Here is a 22,885-nt window from a genome sequence, read left to right on the forward strand (position 1 = left end):
TAGCTATTTATGAAGGAAACAAGGCTTTAGAGTATTAATGTATTAATGGCTTATTAGTGTGTTTACCTCCTAATCATTAACAGTCAGGGTTATCTCTTCACTTATTTAACTTTCTTTATTATATGCATTTTAAGGAGTACATAATTATAACACAGTACAGTAATATTACAATTAAATATGCGGGCATGAATAACTGTAGCAAATGAGTACCTAATACAACTTGATCTTTATTATTATTAGATATAATAAATACATTTCAGTTTAATGTATCCCGTGAATGAGGTGTTTTATTTAAAAAAATAATTCTGACTCTTCTCTATGATTTGTTCATGTGCGAGTAGAGCATTGATTGGCTGTTAGCTAATCAGCGGTACAAACATATAATAAACAGAAAATAAATTTAACAAAGATGTAAAAGCATCATTGGCTTCTGGGCTCAATAAAATAAAAAATATAAAAGAAAATTTACACGAGATTTGTGTGTGTGTGATGGGCCTAAATGTGCTACATTAGGTTCAATTTAGATGGGAAAAATTAATTCCTAATAGGCTTAAGAATATGGGAATTTGTCTCTCAGGCTATAACTGTGGATATGTTAAAATAGCATAATTAAAACAAACCAACAAGTTAAAAAACAAAACAAAAAATAACTGCGTCACAGACACAGCAGGACACTCATTGTGGAGATGATGATGAACCTGATCTAGTAAAGCAAAATCCGAGTTTAATTGGAAATCAGTCTAAAACCTCTATTGGTTTTCCTTCGTACTAGAACTTTTGTCTGAGTTTTACTTTTTCTTGGAATATTACTTTCAAAATTAACATATATTTTTAGAACGGCCCCACGGGAGTCCCTGGTTTGAAAAAAAAAAAGGTCGTGGATCCAGTGCGTCAGCCTGTGACTTCACTGGGCTGGAAGGAGCAGAGATGCTCTGCAGGAAGCTCCCAGTCATGACTGTGTGAGCGGTGAGACGAGAGCGAAGCGCGGAGCGTGCCTGCAACACCTCCTCTCCTCTGGCTGCAAACTTCAGACAACAACCTCTTTATGATGTGTGAATGGAAAAGCGCGCTGGAGTTTGATTTGATGGCTTTTCGATATCAGAAAGTGGAATGGATTTCGCTGAGAAGAACAGACAGTTTGACTGGATCCTGTGCGGATGAAATTAAGTTTTTAAAGGATTTATAGAAAGGGGCTCTTGGTGGGTACAGTTCGTGCTGTGGCCCTGCAGATAATTTTCACTGTGTAATGCATGTTTCTGAAAGCTGGGTGTAATTTTCTTAAAACTCCAAAGAGCGACAGCTTCCTCTTGTCATGAAAAACCTCACCATGGATAACATGACTGTGGAGAATGACACGTCGGTGCACGACAACCAGACCCTTGGAGTGTGGACTGACTATTCATTTGAATACAAGGTGGCCAGCGTGTTTTTGGTGTCCCTAATATGTGGGGTTGGGATCGTGGGGAATGTGATGGTCATACTGGTAGTCTTGACCACCAAACACATGCGGACTCCCACTAACTGTTACCTTGTGAGCCTGGCGGTGGCTGACCTGATGGTCCTTACGGCCGCCGGGCTGCCCAACATCACCGACGCCCTGCACGGGCAGTGGGTGTACGGCTACGCGGGCTGCTTGGGCATCACTTATTTCCAGTACCTGGGGATAAACGCGTCCTCCTGCTCCATAACCGCCTTCACAGTGGAGCGCTACATCGCCATTTGCCACCCCATTAAAGCGCAATTCTTGTGCACTCTATCCAGGGCTAAGAAAATCATCATGCTGGTGTGGGCGCTCACCTCTGTTTACTGCATCATGTGGCTCTTTCTGTCAGACACTAAAAAGTTGATCTACGACAACGTGGTGCTGCTCACCTGCGCCTACAAGGTGTCCAGGAGTCACTACCTGCCCATCTACTTCACGGATTTCACGGTGTTCTACGTGCTCCCTCTCATGCTGGCCACGGTTCTCTACGGACTGATCGCCAGGATACTTTTCATCAATCCGCTGCCTTCGGATCCCAAGGACAGCACCAAGAAGTGGAAGAAGGAGACGACTCAGGGAGGGAGGATGATTAGCACCAGCTCCTCCAGCAGCACCACGGCTGCCTCCCGCAGACAGGTAGCTCATTATCATCACCATCATCCCTGTAGCACTTTTCTGCGTGAGTTGGGTTGCGGAGGGGCTGTATTTCTATCCAATTAAAAATAAGTTAAGTGTTTCATTTCCTGCAGATTTATTCTGCTTCTCTGCTTTTCTTCTTCTTCTTCTTTTTAATCCAGATACATATTCTGACAATGAAATGTAGCCCTGCGTTCAGTTGTGCTAGTCTAAGTTTAGGGTGACACAGAAAAAACCCAAAACAAACCGGTCTGTTTGGGATTTGGGAGATTTTGTACCGCATGAAACAGAATGAGAACACCCAAACTGGGTTCCTTGGCTTATAAGCGTTTCTTTAAAAAGAAAGAACGCCTTTTTAAAAAGCCGTTTCTTTAGTGAAAGATGAAAAAACTATAACCACAATATAACTGCAGCTGTGAGATCAAATGGATCTCACAGCTTCGTGGATTACAGACATTTGAGAGAATTAGAATATGTCTTCTCATCCTTATCTCCGCGTGAGGGGGTAAGAATTTAAAAACTTCAGCAAAAAACAAAATCTCAAAAATCCTCAACTGCAATTCCATCAGTGCTGCACCCATATCAGAGGCGGGGCTACATTCTTAATGGTTGTATTTCAGGCCGACATTGCAGGCACACACGTGTCTGCAGTCACGGTGCATGAGTAGTTGGTGGATTGTTTCGTTTCAGACACGTCTGCAAGAAGACCTCACATTCTCCTGACGAATATTCACTCGGACCCAAGCAGACCATGCAAATGTCGCAACGCTACTGTACCTCTTGCACAAGAGAAAGGGCCTAGTCGTAGAAAGGGGATTTATGGAGGGGTTTAGGACAAATTCATATACCTAAATGCAGCTTCTGATAATATTATTTTATTTCTGGAAATTTTCCATTAAGCTTCAGTCCCTAAAGTACTGGTAGCACTCTGTAGCTGAGCCTGGTGGAGTGTAAAACCAGCTCGAATTCATTTCCCCCCTTTCTTTCCTTCTTTATTTGTGAAACAGAGGAGATTCTATAGTTTAGGACTTAAGAAGAAGCAGCAATTTTGAGATAGTCCATCCTAAATATAGGCCAAAAAATGAATTATCTTATCTTATCTATGTCTTTTGTTAAAAACACTACTACATGCAGTACAGCTAAACAGTGTAAAACAATTTCACCATCCGTCTTCTGTTTTGTTTTTTCTTTTTAACATTTTTAAAACAGTTTTATGAATAAAACTGAATCCTCTAAAGGTAAAGACACCATGCCAGACACCTAGGTAGGCTGCAGGGAGAGATGTTTGTTTATCAGATCAGGGGAAGAAGCCTTCCTGGAATGACAAGGGGGTGTGGTAACCCTGAGGGAGCTCCATGCTCTGCTGGGTAGTCAGATCAGTTAACCCTAACTCAAATAGACTTTTAGGCATTTTCTCCATCAGAGGGGTTTTTATTCTAACACATTCCTGCCAAAGCACAGCCACATTCGCTTGTTATCGTCAGCGTTCACAACTCAACACAGACACAACCAACAACCCCTCCCTTTTACCACGTACCTTACCGAGTTACCTAAATGTCAACAGCAGCTAAGATTAGGCACTCCACTCGCTGATGGCACTTGCTCTGCCCCTATCCAAGTCAATTAGACTCACCTCACTGCAGCTGAGACGACACGTCATGAATATGGATACGGTTTGATTACATGCACGTTTAAACATCAAGATTTTTACCCGGCAACTAAATTAATAAATCCAAGCTTTGTTAAGTTGTGATTAACGCTTTGATCCAGTTACTTAATAAATTATATAAACATCAAATAGGTGTTCAAATAGGTCACTAATGTTGACGAAAGACTTTCAAGCTGGAAAGATTTTTATCTCATCAAATCTTTTCAATTTTTTAACCGGATAGTTTGGTATGAGGCACTGATGTGTAGCATCAATATTGCCTTGATTAAGTGATGCACCAACTGAGCAACAAGCTGATCAGCAGTAGATACTTTTCCCTTTTTCCCATGTTAAAACCATGGTAAAAACTATCCAGTCCCTGAGGGTTGTATTATGGAGCCAGATAAATGAGTTGAGCCTAAAGTCTTCAGCCTAAAGTTTTCAGTGTCATTAAGGTTGCTTATGTAGAGTTTTGTATAAATCAGCTGTAAAAAGGACCCATTTTCACTATTGTTTTTTCTGATGACATTATCCACGAGTGACATAGGAAAACACTGTACATGGAAACCTATAAAGCTTGCTTCACAGTTCACCCATCTGGTGTGTGCTGCTAATTCGGCTGATTTTTGTACAATGTGAGTGACTCCACCCTAAAACACTTTCCAGATAAATAATTGATAAAACCCCACAGCAGCAGTAAAAAGGTCAATCCACGCCTCGGTGTGTTTGTAGCCATGTTATTTGTAGCAATGTTCGAACAGACCTGCTGGCATTTTCACAGCTTTTAAGATCAACAAAGTTCTCAACTCAAATTATACCCCTAGTATACAAGTGCAATCATTAATCAATGAAAAGTCTTTCTGACGACTGAGACGAGGCTAAAAATCTTTGATGTCTGTCACGTGTGCACAAACTCATCTCACAACTCTTGCTGCTAAGAAACGATGGAAAATAAACCACGAAAGAAGAGAAAGACAAAAGTAAAGAGGAAATAAACTTTAAGTTCCCTTTTAATGGAAGGCACAGATAAACTCTTAGCATATAATTAAGCAGCCCAGAGATTTTTTCAGGGTAGTGGGGTGGTTAGCACCATTACCTCACAGCAAAAAAAACCCCATCCTGGGTTTGAGTCCAGGCCCATTTTGTGTGGATTTATCACGTTCTGTCCATGCTTGCGTGGATTATCTCAGAGTGCTCTGTATTTGATAGGGACTCAGAATTTCCAATCACCAAACTGGAAAAGTCAAAGAAAACACCTACTTGATAACTTGGACCCACTATGTTCAAAGAAAACTCTTATTACTGTCCACAGTAATTCATGTTTGACAGTATGGCTCAGCGCTGGCACTTTCCTGCCTTTGCATTTGGATGCGTGAAAAGCTTGAGGCTGAGAGGTGCAGCATGACCCCTAAGAATACAGATCAGAGCAGGCATCAATGGCATGACATCGATGAAGTCAGACACAGCATAAAAATGAGGAGTTGAGCTTGAGGTGGGCCACACTGTATATGAGATTTGCAAGTTGGAAACACAGAAGCCTATCAGCTGAACCACCAGCTGTTTGCTTAGCTGTTATCAGCTGATATTGATACTGATATAAATAAATGGCCTTGACAAATTTACATTTTTTTAAAAACAAGGTATTTTGAAATTTAGTTTGGGACAGCTTTCCTCTTCTGAGCTCAATATTGTGGTGTTTAAATATTGTAGTAATGCTCCTCCAAGTGGGAGCAGAGGAATGATGACCCCATATATGCTGGAGGTTTAAATCTTTGAACCCTGGTCAGAAGTTTTGTCATGAGTTTTTAAATCATAGCGTGCTGTTTTTAAGGACATTTTTTGTGTCATGAAAGCACATTTTAAGCTTTTTTGTTTGCCATTTCAGGCTGGACCCATTGTAAAGAGATTAAATAACCAACACTGGCTGGGTGGAGGTGGCTTAAAGGCGGGAGAACAAAGGTTCATAAGGTCAGGAGGTAAACTGCTGGTCCCCGCCTCAGGATTTGATTTTACCTTTTTTTTTTCTTTAGAATTTTACATTTTGCCTATTCAATCTGACAACGGCACCAATTTTCAAATTATTCCAGTGCCTTCACATGAACCTTGAAATTAAAAAAAAAAAAAAAAACCTAGATTTTCTGGTCAGTTGGTGATACCTGCTCACTAGTAAGAACTTGTTGTTGTTTTATGTAGAGGTATTTTTAACACATTGTGCTGTGCTCTGACATCTGAAACAAATGGGCTGTTTCACAGGAAAAGCCACTTCACCAACTGAATGTTTCCAATGAGAAGCAGAAGTGTTTGATGTTCTGTAGCTGTATAATAGGGATGTTGATAGGCTGACCACACTGAGAACAAATTTGTAGATGAACTACAGAGTTGCATACATTAAATAAATTGAATCTCACAAGAAATCACAGTCAAAACTATGCAGAGTGTTAGTTACAGACAAAAACTAATATTAGCAAAAAAAGTCAGGGGTGAAATTTCATACACCACATAAAGATGTTTTTACATTTAACTGTGGGGAAGGCGCAGCTGCACGTAAAGACAATGTCGATGCATGTTAAGGTGTTGGTCTTGTGCATGCTGGCTCATAGCTTACTGGGTAAAAAGCAGAGTTTTAATTGCTGTTGAACAGCCCTGTGCAGTAGTGCAATGTGTTGGGCTTCATTTACACCTGATGAGCATTAAAAATGAAATTAAACAAATCTGATTTCATTTTGTAACTTTTTATTTTGCTGTCTGAAACAGGTCTGTCTTGTAGATGAGTCACTGAATCTCAGTGGGATTACCTGCAAAACTAAAGGTTAAATTTAAAAAAAAGCTTCTCTAACACATGACTGATTTTTTTCCCAGGTGACAAAGATGCTCGCTGTAGTGGTGATCCTGTTCGCCTTACTTTGGATGCCCTACCGTACCTTGGTGGTGGTCAACTCTTTCCTGGACAAGCCTTACCTGGACACCTGGTTCCTGCTCTTCTGCCGTCTCTGCATCTACCTAAACAGCGCCATCAACCCCATCATCTACAACGCCATGTCTCAGAAGTTTCGTGCCGCTTTTAAGAAATTGTGTCACTGTGGCCCTCAGCGCATGGAGAAGCCCGCTTCCTACAGCGTGGCCCTCACCTACAGTGTCATCAAGGAAACGTCCAACGGGGAAAGTCCTGACCACTTCACCACAGTTATGGATGAGCTCCATACGCCGTCTGCTCAGTACCTACCTGCCAGCGTCCTGCCAAATGCCAAAAAGATGGCGTATGAAGAGCCTTCTCCGTCGAGCAGGGATGTCAAGGCCTGACTAGAACCAACCTTTCTACCTGAAGATGGTTTCAGAGATTCTGACATGTATTGAGTATACAGGTTCCAGCTTTATTTCTCAAGATTTTTTCCTCTTTTAAATGTTTGTTTTATTTGACAACAAAATTTGCCAGAAGACAAATACGATGCAATGGGATGAGCTGCCCCGTGCTGTAGGCTTTCTTGCATTTTTGTGTGAAATGCAAGAAGAAAAGGTGACCTGAGACACAGCAGTTTCTGCAGAGAAAATATCAAAAAATAGGAAGTCTTAATTATTAATGCAGGAAGTGATCCTCCTCAGCCCTATGATGTAACACAAAAGCACCTTTTCTATTAACTTTACCATAAGCTTTACAGTATAAACTTGCATGGCACCAATTTGTTATAAGTTACTGTATAGCTGTATGACAGATTTGTCTGAAGTAGGGTGCCTTCTCATCTCATCTTTCTCTCACTAAACAAAACCAGACTGTTAAATAAGACATTAAAGTAGTAGTAACAGTCAAAAGGAAATTTCATTAGTGGATATCAAAGGTCTTTGTGATAATAGCCTTGCCATTAGGGACCTTTACGGCAAGTTTAAAATGATTTAGCTGTCTAGCTTAACTCTTTGTTTGTTCCCATTAGTCTGATAGTGCCACTCTCAGCCACAGCAGGCAGCTGTTTTCTACAAACAGCTCTTGCTCTCTCGCTCCATACTACCCGCTCAGTATGAAACAGCAGACAGACAGATTTAGCAAATGCTGCTGTGGAAGTTGAGCAGATCAGATATTCCCCCAGGAGTCCCCATTTGGTCAAATATTTCATATTTAAACTCAATTTGCCAGCTGATCAGAAACATTTTCTCTGCAAGTGAACAAAAAAAGGAGAAACTCCAGAGTGTGCCTGAAACACTGCTTAATCCCTAGTCCATTCCCTCATTATCAAACAGTACTTAAATAGTCAGCTTCAGACAGAAGTATATACCTAAAATGGACGTTCACTCATTTTCATTTCATTTTCTTAACCGCTTGTTCAACTCGGGTTTGCAGGCAGCTGGCGCCTATCCCAGCTATCATAGGGTGAAAGGCAGGGTGCACCCTGGGCAGGTCGCCAGTCTTTTGCAAAGCAATCACATGGAGACAGACCACCATCCACACTCACATTCACAGCTAAGAGCAAATTAGAATCACCTGTTAGCACAACACACGTCCTTGAGGGAAGCAGGAGCACCCACAGTGACTCCACACAGGCACAGCAACAACATACAATGGATTCAAACCTAGGACCTGGCTGTGTGGTGAAACATTGTTTATGTACAATTGTTCTTCATATTTATGGCCAATGTGACTGTTGAGCGATCACTTTCTATTTGCTTGACTCTGCCCAGCTCCTTCTACCTGTTCTGGGAATGGAGCTCTTTGTTTCCTTTGCCCTGAAGTGGTTATTTGCAGTTAGATGATTACTTTTTTCACCGGAAGAAGGTCATTGATTATAGTTTGATATCCAGAAATTGCATACCACATTGCACACGGACAACTAATCGTAGTAGTATTCTGTTACATCGACAGTTCGGTTGATGACTTTCTGTTAGTCAAATGGCATTTTGATATAATTTCATTCTCTTGGCTAGTATGTGTTAGCATGGAGCAGGTGCCCATGTCATATTATTCCTTTTGTTAATCTTAGTCACAGGACACGGCAATATTCATGAGTAGACAAGGAGGATGTGAACCCTCTACCATGACATGCAATCACACGGGACTAAAGTTGAAATAGCAACACACTGGTGAAAAACTAAAAGAAAAATAAAGATAAATTATTTCAATGGGGTGGATAACTAGATGCTACCACAGGTGATCAAGAGTTTACAGTGAACCTATAAATGTGGTTCATTTAGACATGTCCCAGCAGATTCCCGGGTTCAAGTTTTCATTTTATTTATCATCACGCATTTTACATGTAAAGTTTATCTGTAATGTAACTAAGTGCTTTTGCTGTAAAGTAACATTTTACTTTATTTTATGTTTACATTTTTGAGTGTTCTGTACAATATTAGACTTTTGTTTTGTTTCTGTGCTTGGACCGCATACAATGTATCACCTGTACATCAAAGCCTCTCATTTCCCAGTCAATGGAATGTTCTGTCATGATAAATATTTATATTGTTTGCATTACCCAGCCCCGTAGGATATCGTTTTACCAGCCCTACCATACACAAAAGCAAATACAAAACTGTTTTTCCTTTGCTAATGTACCACTAGAAGCCCTGTATTTCACATAAATCTAATGCACATGACATTTTAGCCTTGCTACAGCACTACAGGGAAAACACAGATGTGGAATTATGTGACCTTTTAAAAATAGGACCAAATATGAAAACAACTTTAACTTGCTTTCTCACTTTAAAATCCTCTGATGTCTAACGATTTCTCTGTGGATTTCAAACTAAACAGTGACAAACACTAAAGTCTTCTGTTGGCTACTGTGACTATGACTGCTGTGGAATCAGAGCCCGTGGGGGGTGAGTGGCCGGTGTATCATAATGAGAAAAGAGGAATGTGTAGCTGTGATGTGCAGAAAGAGAGGCTGTTTGTTAAAGGGTCCAGTAACAGTCGTGACAGTAATTCATTGAAACTGCAGATTGCAGCACTTTTGTGGGATTTATCCGCTCAGCAAAACCCAACAGAGCAATGATGGAAGGTGTAAATAGATCGCAACGACGTGCCATACTTGAGCTGGCGCAATCCACACTGTGTATATAGCTCACACCCCGCTATTAAAGGATGAATTTTCTAGTGTTTCTTTGAGCTACGTGTACAGTGTGTGTAAACTGAAGACGGCTCAAAGGGATAAATAAGTAAGGAGCTCAGTGAGAAGGGCCTTTTTTGTGCTAATCTGAAGGCTTTTTTCTGTCAATATTGTGAAGTTGCTTGAAATTGATTGTGCAGTGCAATGTGAAATTCAATTGGTATTGTGTTTTCAAACGTGTGCCAGCAAAATGGAATTTGTATTTTTATTTTTTTTGAAATAATAGCTCATTTTGATCTATTGTTCCAACAGTGTGTTTGCTATCATTTCACAACAGCGGGTGGGGGCTGAACTCCGAAGTGGAAGAACAACACCGTGGTTTGTAGTAGTCGTAGCGTAAAGTACCTCTTATTCGTACAAGTTTCAATTTCTTCCTTTGTTCTCGGTTGAAACATATTTCATTTCTTTGACGAACAGCTGCAATGGAGATTTTGTGTTCTGCACAGTGCACTGTCTGCAGCATGAACTCAGGCTTTTGTGAAGTGCTACCTGATGAGTTTCCATCTGATGCAGTGTGGGGTTTTTTTGTGCACTTTTCTTTCTGCAGGTGGCTTTTCTCTGCTTTAGCTGTTTGATGGCTTGTTTTGTATTTTGTAACCTTCTTTGTCAATAATAAACACAGAGGATAATTACACCACACTGGAGATGGTGCATTATTGCTACGTCGATATACGCTCTTTTGTTCCCGATTCTCTACAACTCCACCACTTCTGATCTATTACCAGCAGCCATTGAAGAAACTGCCTCATCCAAGACGCCCTTATGAATCAGGCACAGATAGCTCTGCGAGTTGCGATCACACCGAGGACATCAATCACAGGTGTTGATTGCTTCGTTCTGAAACCACTCAGCATGCAGTGGCCTCGTCTCCTCTCACTGAAAACTATCAGAGCCCAAATGTGCTCAAAACAAATAATGTGACACCCGTGTGAAATTTATGTTTACTGTGGGTAATGTCACTAAATATCTGATCCGTCCCTCAATTTTGTTAAGTGATAATGCCACCACTGGAGTGAGTATCGCAGTAATTTCCCATGCACTGTGATGGAGCTGGAAAGAGCTTAATGTGCCAGGAGAGAATGTCCCTGGAACACGGAGGCACTATTTGCCGACTGCATTTCATCAGCTGCACGCACTCTAGCTGTAATCTGACTGCCACACAATTGTTTTCACAAATGCATGTGAAGACACAGATTTTATTTTAATCCCCCTATTGTTTGTTGCTCTGGGTCTAATTTGTAAACTTATTTGGAAAGCTTTCCGCTTGTGATGGAATGTGAATAATGAAAAACGGGTCTTTTCAGCAACTCCCTTATTCAGAAAGCTCTGCATATTTGAGTTGGCAGGTTTTTATACTGGATGCCATTCTTGAAGCAACCGCAAAGGGATTTGCGTCTCCTCAAAATAGTGATCTTTCACATCTTAAGTGAATGTGAAAAATGCTAAACCATGGAGCTACTAAAAGTAAGAATAATGTTATCCATCAAATTCATCTGTAGCTTTCATTATTGTACCTTTTTTGATTAATAAAATTACATTCAGGTGGGAGGAGACAGTGTTGTAACAGCACAAGCAGGAGGATGACAACTGATGCGTGAATTTTGCGCTGTCTACCAGCTCATCCCTGCTTGTTATTTTATCACTGCTCTAGCTGGCTGTTCTTGTCAGGCTAAAATGACCCTCTGGCCACTGGTAAATGTCCCAGTGCTCCAGATGGGCAGTCTGCCACAGAATGTTTTAAACTGTGGACTCAGGCTCATGTTCTTCAGTATGCAGATCTATTCCTTTTTAGCCTGACTTGTCTGCTTTTCTTTTTTTTATTGTTACCTGCAACGTGTTCTAACTAGAAACTGCAACTAAATATTTTTGGAAACAGGAGTATGAATATAAGCTAAACAGAATCAAACAAAGTGTGTCTCAAAGCTATAACTCTTTCCTTTCTTTAGTTTCTTTTAATGCTGAAAAAAACCAAGCAAACTAAAACGCATCACTGCAAACCATGTAAGAAGTTCACACTGCTTAGTGCTCAGATGTTCTGAGGGCAGTAAATAAGGAGAAGGAAAGTCTTGTGTTTCTGAATATTGCATATATCTGTGATTGACCTCTGCTCCTTTCCAGGCCATCTGCTACTTCAGCTAGTATACAGGCTCACAGTTGTGAAAAATTAAGTATGTATGTGCAACAATTATTTTCCCCTATCACACTCTGTCCAAAAGAAAAAACTGCATATGACTTTAGCAATGTAAGCATTGTGGCCTTACAGTGATAGTGCCACTGTTCCAGACTGCATAGTGCTGATATTTCTCCAAGGGTGGATTGCCTTAAAATTTTGCGCATGAATCTCAGAGGATAAATCGAGATAGCTTTGATGATCACTGGTCTTTTTTATCTTGTGCCGCCCTGAGGTTCAAATATGTGGCTCTTCTTGAAATGTCCTGACAGCTATTGAATGAATTTCCATAAACTTTCCAACAGACATTCATGCCTACTTAGGATAAATTATTAGCACTTCAGCTCAGAATTATAGCTTGTTCAATAATTCAGCTCGTGATCTACTCCAGTGAGTGAGCATGGCAAATAATTGCCAAACATTAGCATGTTAAAGATGAGAACATGAACAGCTGCCTGTACCTAAGTACGGCTTCATAGCACAGCCTTTAATCTTTATTCATGCTTCCTTTTTTTAATGCTTGACATTTGTAGAACTTGTTCTTGCGCAATCAAAAACACGGTGATGGGAAAGCAGAATGTTTCACAAAGTTTCAGTGAGTTCGTCATCTGTCAGGTTCAGATTTGAGGGTCGGGAGCACTATAAGAGAACTGATCACATATTCACACTGCTCACCTATTCGCCCAGTTTCTTTGAACTGGAATAAAAATGCAAAGCCCACCTTCACTGCCAAGTGATGGTGAAAGGTTCAGCTGTCATTTCTAAAACCATTTCAGCCATCGCTGCAGCTGAAAAGAAGAAACCATTGAACAGCACATTCAGGGCTCTAACACAGGTCAAGGTGAAACCTGGAAAGTCAAAGAAACATGCAAACAAATAATTCCAAGAATATATGCACATAATCAGTGACCTCCTCAAAGAAGGAGCACATGCATAACTACCATGCAAAAAAGATGAAGCACTAAAGAACTTTTTCTTGTCCTTTCTTCTCATTCCCTCATTCGATTTCCAGTTTAGAATAAGCTTTCTGGCATAGAGGATAACCTAGATGTCTGTGAGGTGAGTCCAAGCCAGGCAATGCGATGAGCGTGTGAGGTATTAATTCTGAGTATCTCTGACAGACATTTAATTACCGTGGCTCAAACCTTTTCCATTACAAAACACAGGCCAAAAATTGATGATCAGCCAAGTTTGCAACTCATGCAGGTTGCAGCACCAGCTGCAAAGTGACTTATTCTGCTCAGTGAACTCGGTGTGCAGTTTTGAACTGCATTCAATTTTTTCTAATGAGAATACATAAAATCCAGTGCCCCAGTACCCAGATGCTGCTGTCTTTGAGTCCTTTCCACCTCATTTACATCACAATAATAGTCATTATGTTACAAGAAGGTCAGGATAATATTTCCATATTCATGGTGTTCAAATGTGAATGAATCTTACGGTGATTCAAATATCAACTGACATTAATTGGTGCTACCTTTTATACAATTAGTCCCTAAGCATATTTCTCATGTGTGACCACTAAATCAAAGCTTCATTAGAGAAACAGCTGAGTAAACCCCAGCAGTTGATATACTGACTTGCAACTAATTCAAGCTTGCCAAGACACCTGCCTTTGATTATGCTCCTCTTACAGTATTACAGTATACTGAATGGGAGGAAAAGCCACAGAGGTACCAGCTTTTTCCATCGACTGTTTCTGGACACATTTATTCAGTGAAAAGGAGTAATGATAATAAAGATGCACTGGCCTAGGACAGCCACGCTGATTTGACAGAGTTTCAAACTACTGAAAAGTAGACAGGAAGTCACACTGAAGTAGCCAAGAGGATTAGACGCCTCAGCAGTGGGCATCAGTGGCATGTTCCTGGCTTATTCCCTGCACAGCTTTCTAGCCCTATTACATATTCAGCGCCGGGTAATTTTCATGTCCATTTTGAATATGAGGAGCAAGAAGGGAAATTATTTTTCAACCCTGAGCAGAATGCCAAGAAAGAAATTTTAATGGGCAAAGAACATTGTTGTGATAATTTAGCTCTTATACAAATTCCAACTACTTCCTCAAAAAGTAAATTATAGCTCATAATCATTCTCCAGAGCTCATTTACAACTTTATTATATCAACGGTTGGCTTTAATATGGCAAAAACTAGAAAAAATTAACTAAGTTGAACTAAGGTTTACACTTATACATGTTCATGTGTAGACAGAAAGTACCACCATGAATGACCAAAAGAAAGACATAAAAAATTGTCAACACAATTCAGCTTTCAATGGATCTGTGATTTATGTTATTTTATATCTCTACATAGACTCCATACTCCATATTTATTTTTGCTGCTGTTTTTTATGCTATTGAAGATTTCAGCTCACTGAATTGATAGACCCAACACTTCACTCAGTCTGTGATAAAAATGAGTGATGTTTGTTTTGGAGCTATATGCTGTACTTGTTCACTATATCAACCATCTACTCCCTTTTGGCATTTTATTGCCTTTATCACTGGATTTTGCATATGTGAGACAATACCTTTGCGTGGGTTCCCTCCGGGTACTCCGGCTTCCTCCCACCGTCCAAAGACATGCAGCTTGTGGGGATAGGTTAATTGGATAATCCAAATTGCCACTAGGTGTGAATGTGCGAGTGAATGTGAGTGTGAATGGTTGTCTGTCCCTGTGTGTTGGCCCTGTGAGAGACTGGCGACCTGTCCAGGGTGTACCCCGCCTTTCGCCCTATGACAGCTGGAATAGGCTTATGCATCAACAATTATGCAAGCACAAGTGTATTATAATATACAGCTTAAATGGGAAAAACAGCTACTGAAATCTAATTTTTTAGATTCATTCGTGATTGAAATGAATGGGTTTTTTTTTTCATTTTCATCTTGATAATAATTTAAAAATAACCGTCCAAATATGTGTTCCGAGGCACTTCAAAAACATTTACCTCTAGAAAGACGTTGCTTTGACTAAAATGTATATGCTACCGCTAAGTAGCTAGCAACAGTAGCTAGCCAAGACAAGCTATACCTTATGCAATCCTGATCAAATTGTCAATAAAAGTATTAATATAATAGAATAAAAGCGGAATTACAAATTCACTAATTTGTGTGTATCAACATTTTGAGATATGTGCACATTAATATTTTTTCTTACCTTAATTTACTTTTCATTTTCAGAGTGCAAATGATTAGCCAAACTACTGTGGTGGCATTGTGGAAAAAATAGGGATTCATCACGTCACAGCCAGGAAGTAATTCCAAAAAAGATAAAAATTCTAATTCATGTTACTGAATACGTACAAAGATGTTAAAGTGAACAAAAAAGAGAACTATACAACTCAAACAGCACACAGCAGTAAGATGGTCAAAGAGGTTGGAACTATGGCTATTCTTTCCAATCCAGTGACTTTACAAGTGGCACTCATTATGTATCTGCTAATTGACTTTAAGAAACAAACTCTAATTGGACCGTACACTGACTTTGTCTGACATCACGCATTTTCCTCCTATTGATTCTGATGATCCTCTTGGAAATTACTAAAGGCTAAAAAAGTCAAAGAGCTTGTCTGTTGCCAAGGCCATATCTATGATATTGCTGATAAAAAAACATCAGATTGCCTCTTGTCTTTCTGGTGCAATTACTTAGTTTTGGATGAACCCATTAGTTTCTCTAAAGGCTTTTAAAAACAGACATTCCTTCTTGGAGTGTTTATTAATGTCACCTGTCTTTACCCCGTCTTTAAACGACCAAGTACATTCTAAAAATTATGTTAATGAGAACGTGTGGGACTGCCTCTCCAGTTATGTGTGTTTGAGTGCGAAGGAGGAAGAAAAAGGAGAGTCGAAAAGTACAAGTTTCTACCGAAGACAAACGGAAGATGAAAGCATTTAAATATAATAATAACCACTACAGCCAGTGCAGAGTGCCTGACAAGCCCAGTTGTAAGTAAGCTGTTAAACCTCCACTCTACACTGTGTTCATACCTCTGAGACAATAAAGTTGGAGCAGTCTTTCAACGCCTCTCTCTGTCTCTCGCTAGCAAAGTTGAGCCAGACAGTAAAGCTACCGGCCACGAGCTCGACACTGAACCCGACGTATTAACCAGAGGTCTCTTTACCACGGTTCAGAGCGGCAGACCTGGCTGAGGTAACAAGAGAGTATAAACTGTGTTAGTTCAGAGTTATTTGTAAAGAAAACAATTTTCACTAGGAGTCAAAAACTAATGTGTACACTTATGTCTGCATTTTTAGTTTTGTTAAATATGAACAAAATGATAGCAGAAGTGATGCCATGTGTAGGGGTGGTCCTGACCTGTTTGGTGCCCTGGCTTACCTGTATCTTTTGCTTGTTTCTCCTCTTATTTTCTTTTTTTTCTAAACTGAGGACCTGATGGCGTTGACCTTTTCTTGTCCATCTTCCATCAGTAATTTTGCACTCTAATATCAACACCCAACCCCACAACATTAACTAATAGACTAATAGAGCTACACCTTGTATATGTTTTTTTTTTCTCCTTGGATTTCACACAACCCAGGAAAAATAATTGACTAAGACTTCAGCACAGCAGCAGCAACAAGCAGGTCACACCGAGGGCCCTCGCGCTCACTTTCTGCGTATATGTGTGTGAAAGAATTTAGAAAACACATTGGTGCCTATATCATAATGTCTTCAGTTTTTGTGTTCATTATAGGGCTGTCAACGTTTATGCGTTTACACCGTCATCATGATTACCGCGATTAAAATTTTTAACCCAATCAACCCATTTGGAGCGCAGAATGGACAAACTTTGGACAAACGGCCTGAAATGTGTTGACAGAGACATTTCAGGGACTTTGAGTCATTCTGCTCCAGTTGGATTCATTACGTTAACATTTTTAATCGCGTTAATCGTGATGATGGCATTAACGTTGACAGCCTTAGTTTATTGGTTTGTTTTTATTTTGTTTTATTTTGCGAGCTGGTTATTAGATGCTGCTCCAGCCAGCCAGAGAATTCCCCGCCACCCCGCCCCTCTCCTCACTGTGTGGCAAGCAGCAGGCGCAAACGGAGGGCACCTTTACTCCCCGCAAATGGGCAATAGAAAACTGATCCATGCCCATCCAATCCCCAAAATGTGCTGGCATGATGTCGGAGCAGCATGGGTACAAGCAACCTTTTTTTTTTTGCCGATGCCATGATGGCGCCCCCACCACGATGACGCCCCGGGCAACTGCCCATGTCGCCCATATCAAAAACCGCTACTGGCCACATGTCTGGCCAGAAAGACAACACCAATTTGTTTATTTGGTAGTTCAACGAAAAGCTTCAGTTAAGAGTGAGGAAAGAAATTGTGCTTACTTTTGCAGTTTTGTCTTATTATACAATATTTAAAATAAAGAAAAACACTACATTTTTGGAAATATGTCTGGATGTGTTCTTGTTTTTCTTTCTACTTGAACACTTGAGTGGCCATCCAATGAGATGAAAGTGCCAGCAGCTCCTCTGAGTTTGAGACCCTTACTGTAGACCGTCCTCTGCACCACAGTTAGGGCTGGGTATCATCACTGACTGCTAAAATCGATTCTATTCTGATTCAGAAGGTCCCGATTCGATTCGATCCATGATTTCGATTCGATTAGATTTGAATCAGGGAAATTTTGCCTCAGACAGTCAGAAATATTATAATTCTGGTCATTTATCGGTACATATCCATGTTTTTATATCTATAAAAAGAAAGCTGACACTTGTGAGACTATCAAAGGTGTAAGCATCACAGCAGATGCCTTTGTGTCAAAGTAACAGAGCATAAAACACAGAAAAACATGAAGGAGATTTTCCTGGCCTGGCTTTTTACAGCAGATAACCTTAAAAATATTCTGCAGTAGAACTAAAACTGAAGAAAGCCAAGAATCAACTTATAAACATTACCTGATGCTGGTGAAGTGAAGCAGAGCAAAGTTACAGAGGTTTAATTAGAAACACAGCCAAGCAATTTGCAATTTCATATAATTTTAAAAAAGTTTACATTTCTTCAGTATTGGACAGCAGAAATGAGGCTTTCTTGTTGGAAATCAATGAAATAAAAAAAAAAAATCAGCGGCTGACAGCGCTGTAAACAACGGTAAACTGGTGGGTAACAAGCAAGCGGATAATGCAGAAAACAGAGATTTTTAGATGGGAAACTGTTGTTGAAGTACACAGAGAGACAGCTGTGCATGAAGTGTAATTTTATCATGGTGGAAGCAAAACCGCAAGAGTAAGAGGGAATTCATGACGATGTTTATGTGAAGCGAAATGTGAAGCTTTGTTTGGATTTTCTTTTGTTGCTGGTTCAATCAATTTTGGTTGGAGAGGGATGAAACCAGCAGTTTCAGAATCTAGCGCAAAAAAAGACGGAAACACAAAGAGCACAACCGACGCATCAGAATCAGTGAGCTGTTGGGCAAAATAAATGTATATTTAAAAATCGAATCAGGATTTTAATGAATCGATATCACGTTAAACAAGCTAGAATCGATTTTAATCGGAAAATCGATAATCAAAACCCACCCCTAACCACAGTGAGATGCACAACTTCATTAAACAGTGTGACACTTAGTGCCTCGCTCTGAATCTCTCTGAAGGTAATGCTCCTTGATGCAGGGCAAGTCGTTGACCATATGCAAGGAGTTACAACAAGAAGTTATCAAAAAAAAATTACCCCAAGATAACCAATGTCTATACGGAGATAACATATAAACTCCACTCCATCTAATGCCTTTGTTTTTTATTTTGGCCATAATGTATGTTTAAGGTTATGGGTTGGATATTTATACGAAACACTGCTAAGGTTTCAAATTGGTCAGGTTTCAGAATGCTTTGAATTTCATCTTTTTAATGTTCCTTTTCTACTAAAGTTGATTTACCTGTATGGTCATCTGTTCCCAGAGCTGTTTAATCTTTAATCATTTCTTGTTAGCTTCCAGAGTGAGTTTGCTCATTTTGGTTTAGCTTTTACTGTTTGAAAATGTTTGAATTTAATATTGTCAGTGTTAGTTTTAGTCTTTTTCATTATTAGGATATAATTTGTTTGAGTTGGGGAGGAGATACAAACACAGCCTTAGGAGGGTTTTTTTTTCTGCATATCACACACTAGAATAAAGATACAAACAAGCACAACCCCCCCCCCAAACAGACAGCATACTTTTAAATTTAGCGGTCCTCATCTTAATACTCTGATATTCAGACACACAGTCTTTTGAGATGGAGAAACACATCCACAGCATGGACAAAAAAAATGCAAGAAATTGTTTTATTTTGTTTTAAGACACTTGATGCCGTATGAGGCTAGGAGTTACATCATGTTGATGTGCTGTTGCAGAGTCCTAGAGGGCAACATCAGAGAAAAATACAGCATGGTTTAGTAACCTAACAAAGCCAATGAAAAGCAGGACCACCGGCACAAAACAGCAATAAAGGTAAATGAAATGAACGAACATAACCACTTATAGAGGCTGTATGAGCAAGCAACAAAAATCATAGTGGACTCTCAGTATTCCATCTTTTTTCAGACATGCCATCAGAACAAAGACACAGGGTCCCAAAGTGCAAAACAAATGACCTAAAAATGTTTTTTTGTTTTTGTTTTGTTCCTTCATTGAGCTCCTGAACAGTGTTAAAGATTAGTGGAATAAAGAAATGTACATTTACTTGAACAATAAATCTGCAACACTCACACCTTGACTCATTTTGGAATCCTTAAAAAATCCTTCTTCTTTTCATCTTTCATGTTTTCATCTTTCCATGTATGTTTTCTTTGATTTCTATGGTTTTATTTATAAAACCAGATGTAAAGCAAGGACTGGTGCCAAACAGACTATAACTTTCTCAATATGCTGTTACTAAAAGCATTTATGGTATTTTGATGTGAAGCAAGTTTTGACACAATATTTCCTAAGCTGGTGTAAAGTGGAAAGAGATTAGATAAGATTAGATTAAAATATAATACAGCTGTAAATAAAATATATACTTTGCTGTTTTGTGAGAGCTCAGATCCTGTAGAATTTGTTTGTGGCTAAAATGAATCTCAGTGCTCCCTTATCGTCAGTAATGCAGCTTCTGCAAAACTGCTCTGAGGCGTAAGATACAAACCTTGATGGTGCATACAAGCGTCAAGCGAGGCATGAAAAATTTGGACTGAAGAGGGGAAAATAAGACCATGCTGGCTAATGTTTCCATTACCTCAGCCAATCAAAATGTGAAGGGAAAGAGAATGACTGTGGTATGAAAGAAGCCGTGTAATCACAGCGAGGCGCCTCAGGAAATCTCTCAGGAGTGCAGCCTTTATGAAACAAGTCAGTGGACAATAAAAGAAGAGGGAGGATGCTGAAAACAATTTGCGACAGATGAGCTGGTCACCTGTAAGGTAGACTTCGTAGAAGACGACTTTACGCACTGTCGTTCAGCACTTTTACACATATCTGTGAAATTAGCATTGGGATATGGAGTCATTCCTTAAATTTAACAAACCCTTTCTACTTTAATTGCTAATTTCAATATCGTTTCAAGTCAGCCCATTTTACCTGTGTTTTAACTGTATTATTCTGTTAGGGCAAACTTTTTTTGCTCAGGTTAAAGAATTTATTGTTGGGTTTTTAACTGATCAGCATGCAAAGATTCAGAGGATTAGGGCGGGATCCCCTGAGCACCTCACATGAGGGCTAGCTAGGGAGGATTCTTGGTTTGCTTTTTTTCCCCTGTGGAATTAGGCTACTTTTGAAGTGACTGTTTTTGTTTGCAAATTGGCTAGTCACACACTCACGGACCACCTTTTTAAGTATACCTGTTCAACTGCCAATCAACCAATCACATGGAAGCAACCCAATGCAATTAAGCATGTAGACATTCTCAAGACAACATCCTGAAGTTCAAAATGAGCATCAAGAATGGGCAAGAAGTGATTTCAGTGACTTTGAACATGGCATGGTTGTTGGTGCCAGATGGCTGGTCTGAGTATTTCAGTAACGGCTGCTATTTACCAGGATTTTCCTTCACAATCAGTTTCCTCTCTAGACTCTAGAGAGAATGATCCAAAAAAGAGAGAAACTATTCAGTTTGTGGGTGACAATGCCTCGCTGAAGCTAGAAGTCAGAGCAAAATGGCTAGACTGGTCTAAGCACACTTTGGGCCCCTTAGTACCAGCTTAGCATTGATTAAATGCTACAGAGAACCAGAGTAATGTTGCTGAACTTGTCCTTCCCTTTATAATCACAGTGTATAACCATATTTTTAATTCATCAAGACCTCCCTAGCCACCTCCTTCAGCTTGTCGGGGGCAACACTAAGACCCAGACCAGCTGAGAGATATAATCTCTCTGGTGTGTCCTAGGTCTGCCCCGGGGCTTCCTATATTTTTTAAAATTTAAATTATTATTTTATACTGACATTCTACCAAGATGACCCTATATCAGCTTATCCACACACACCAACATAGTGCTGCTGCCTGTTTGTGTGCATTGGCTGTTTTTGGGGCCGGCTGTGACCTACCACTGGGCTGTTTCTGGCACACACACAAACCGTGTTAGCCAAACTTGAACAGAAAGCTGCATTTGTTAGACTAAAAGTTACACTTTAACAATAAAAACATACAGGTGTGTGTAGTATTTACGAATCAAAAATACAATTTTTCAAGCATGATCAACTGAAAGCGTTTCCTGCCATGTAAAAACATACAATCCAATTGTGTAATAGATGACAGTATTGCAGTATCGATGACTATTCATCCATCCTTCCATCCATTCGCTTCCACTTATCCTTCTCAGGGCTGCAGGGGGCGCTGGAGCCTATCCCAGCTACCCCTATTGATGACTAAAATCTGCCTAATCCACCATCACATCATTAAATTGGAAATGCACTAATATTTCCAGTTTAATGGCATTTATATTGCACATTTCTAGGCTGATTAATCACTGGACAAGCTATACACTATGAGCCACGTTCAATCATTTACGCTTTCATACAGCTCTTTAGCAATTTTCCTTATACACAGACATTATAATCTAGGATTCAAAATGAATAGATGGATACTACGACATTTAAATGAGGCACTGGGGAATGAACCAGCAACTTACTAAATAATGATCACTCCCATCCACTGTCACTCTCCACCTGTGAAACCAGCAACAAGCATACATCACTGCTATCATTACCTCATGGAGCCACTATGATAAGGCCTAAATCTTCTCATGATTATCATAAACCCGCCAAGAGAGAGGAGGAGAAGATAGATGGAGAGCTTGCTAAAGTGATTGCCAATGACCTCCAGTCATTCAAAACGGTGGAAGGACTGGATTAAAGCAATACAGCAAGACTCTCAAAACTTTTCCATCAAAAAAGAATCATGGAAAGAAGGGCATCTGAATGTCTGCAGTTTGCTTAACCACAGACAGTTTGAACATCGAGGGGTAAAAAATCATTTCAGTCAGTGCCTCTATTGTCAAAAGAAAATGTATATTTTGTGCAATGATTTGTATGGCTTTAATATACACTGGACTGTTCCAGACCTTCCTGCACTTCCATGTGCAAACATGGAACATCAGAGCTGGTAAACAGAGAACCCAGATGTGATCTCCACTAAGTCTGAAAAAGCATGAAAGGATGAGTTGGGCTGGAAGTGGGTTGCAAAGCGACTTGCAGGAATTGGTGGTGGGATGTCTCTTTTAGCAAAACGATTTAGCCAACTCCCTGTGCGTGTGTATGTGTGTGTGTGTGTGTGTGTTCGTGTTTAAGGATATCTTCAATCTTCAGTGATGCAAAATACTGAAAAGCTCAGAGTGCTAATAAAACAATAGCTGGACAACATACATCAAAATGATGTTTACAGTCAGCATGAAACAGCAGC

The 22,885-nt window shown here is 39.9% G+C and overlaps 1 protein-coding gene across 1 annotated transcript; it reads left to right on the forward strand.

Moving 5' to 3' along the window:
- The first annotated feature begins 929 nt into the window (after positions 1-929).
- On the forward strand, positions 930-10,490 carry trhra (thyrotropin-releasing hormone receptor a). Its single transcript, XM_003453470.5, has 2 exons — positions 930-2,119; positions 6,627-10,490. Exons 1-2 carry the CDS (start codon positions 1,313-1,315, stop codon positions 7,065-7,067), a joined length of 1,248 nt encoding a protein of 415 aa, XP_003453518.1. The 5' UTR covers positions 930-1,312; the 3' UTR covers positions 7,068-10,490.
- The last annotated feature ends 12,395 nt before the right edge of the window (positions 10,491-22,885 follow it).

The sequence above is a fragment of the Oreochromis niloticus genome, linkage group LG11 (genome assembly GCF_001858045.2).
Source record: "Oreochromis niloticus isolate F11D_XX linkage group LG11, O_niloticus_UMD_NMBU, whole genome shotgun sequence".
NCBI classification, from domain to species: domain Eukaryota; kingdom Metazoa; phylum Chordata; class Actinopteri; order Cichliformes; family Cichlidae; genus Oreochromis; species Oreochromis niloticus.

What these genes read in the sequence shown, in the direction of transcription:
- trhra (XM_003453470.5), top strand. Translation starts at nt 1,313, where the DNA reads ATGAAAAACCTCACCATGGATAACATGACTGTGGAGAATGACACGTCG. An exon ending in CGGCTGCCTCCCGCAGACAG is followed by an intron (nt 2,120 to 6,626) that starts GTAGCTCATTAT and finishes TTTTTTTCCCAG; the next exon opens with GTGACAAAGATGCTCGCTGT.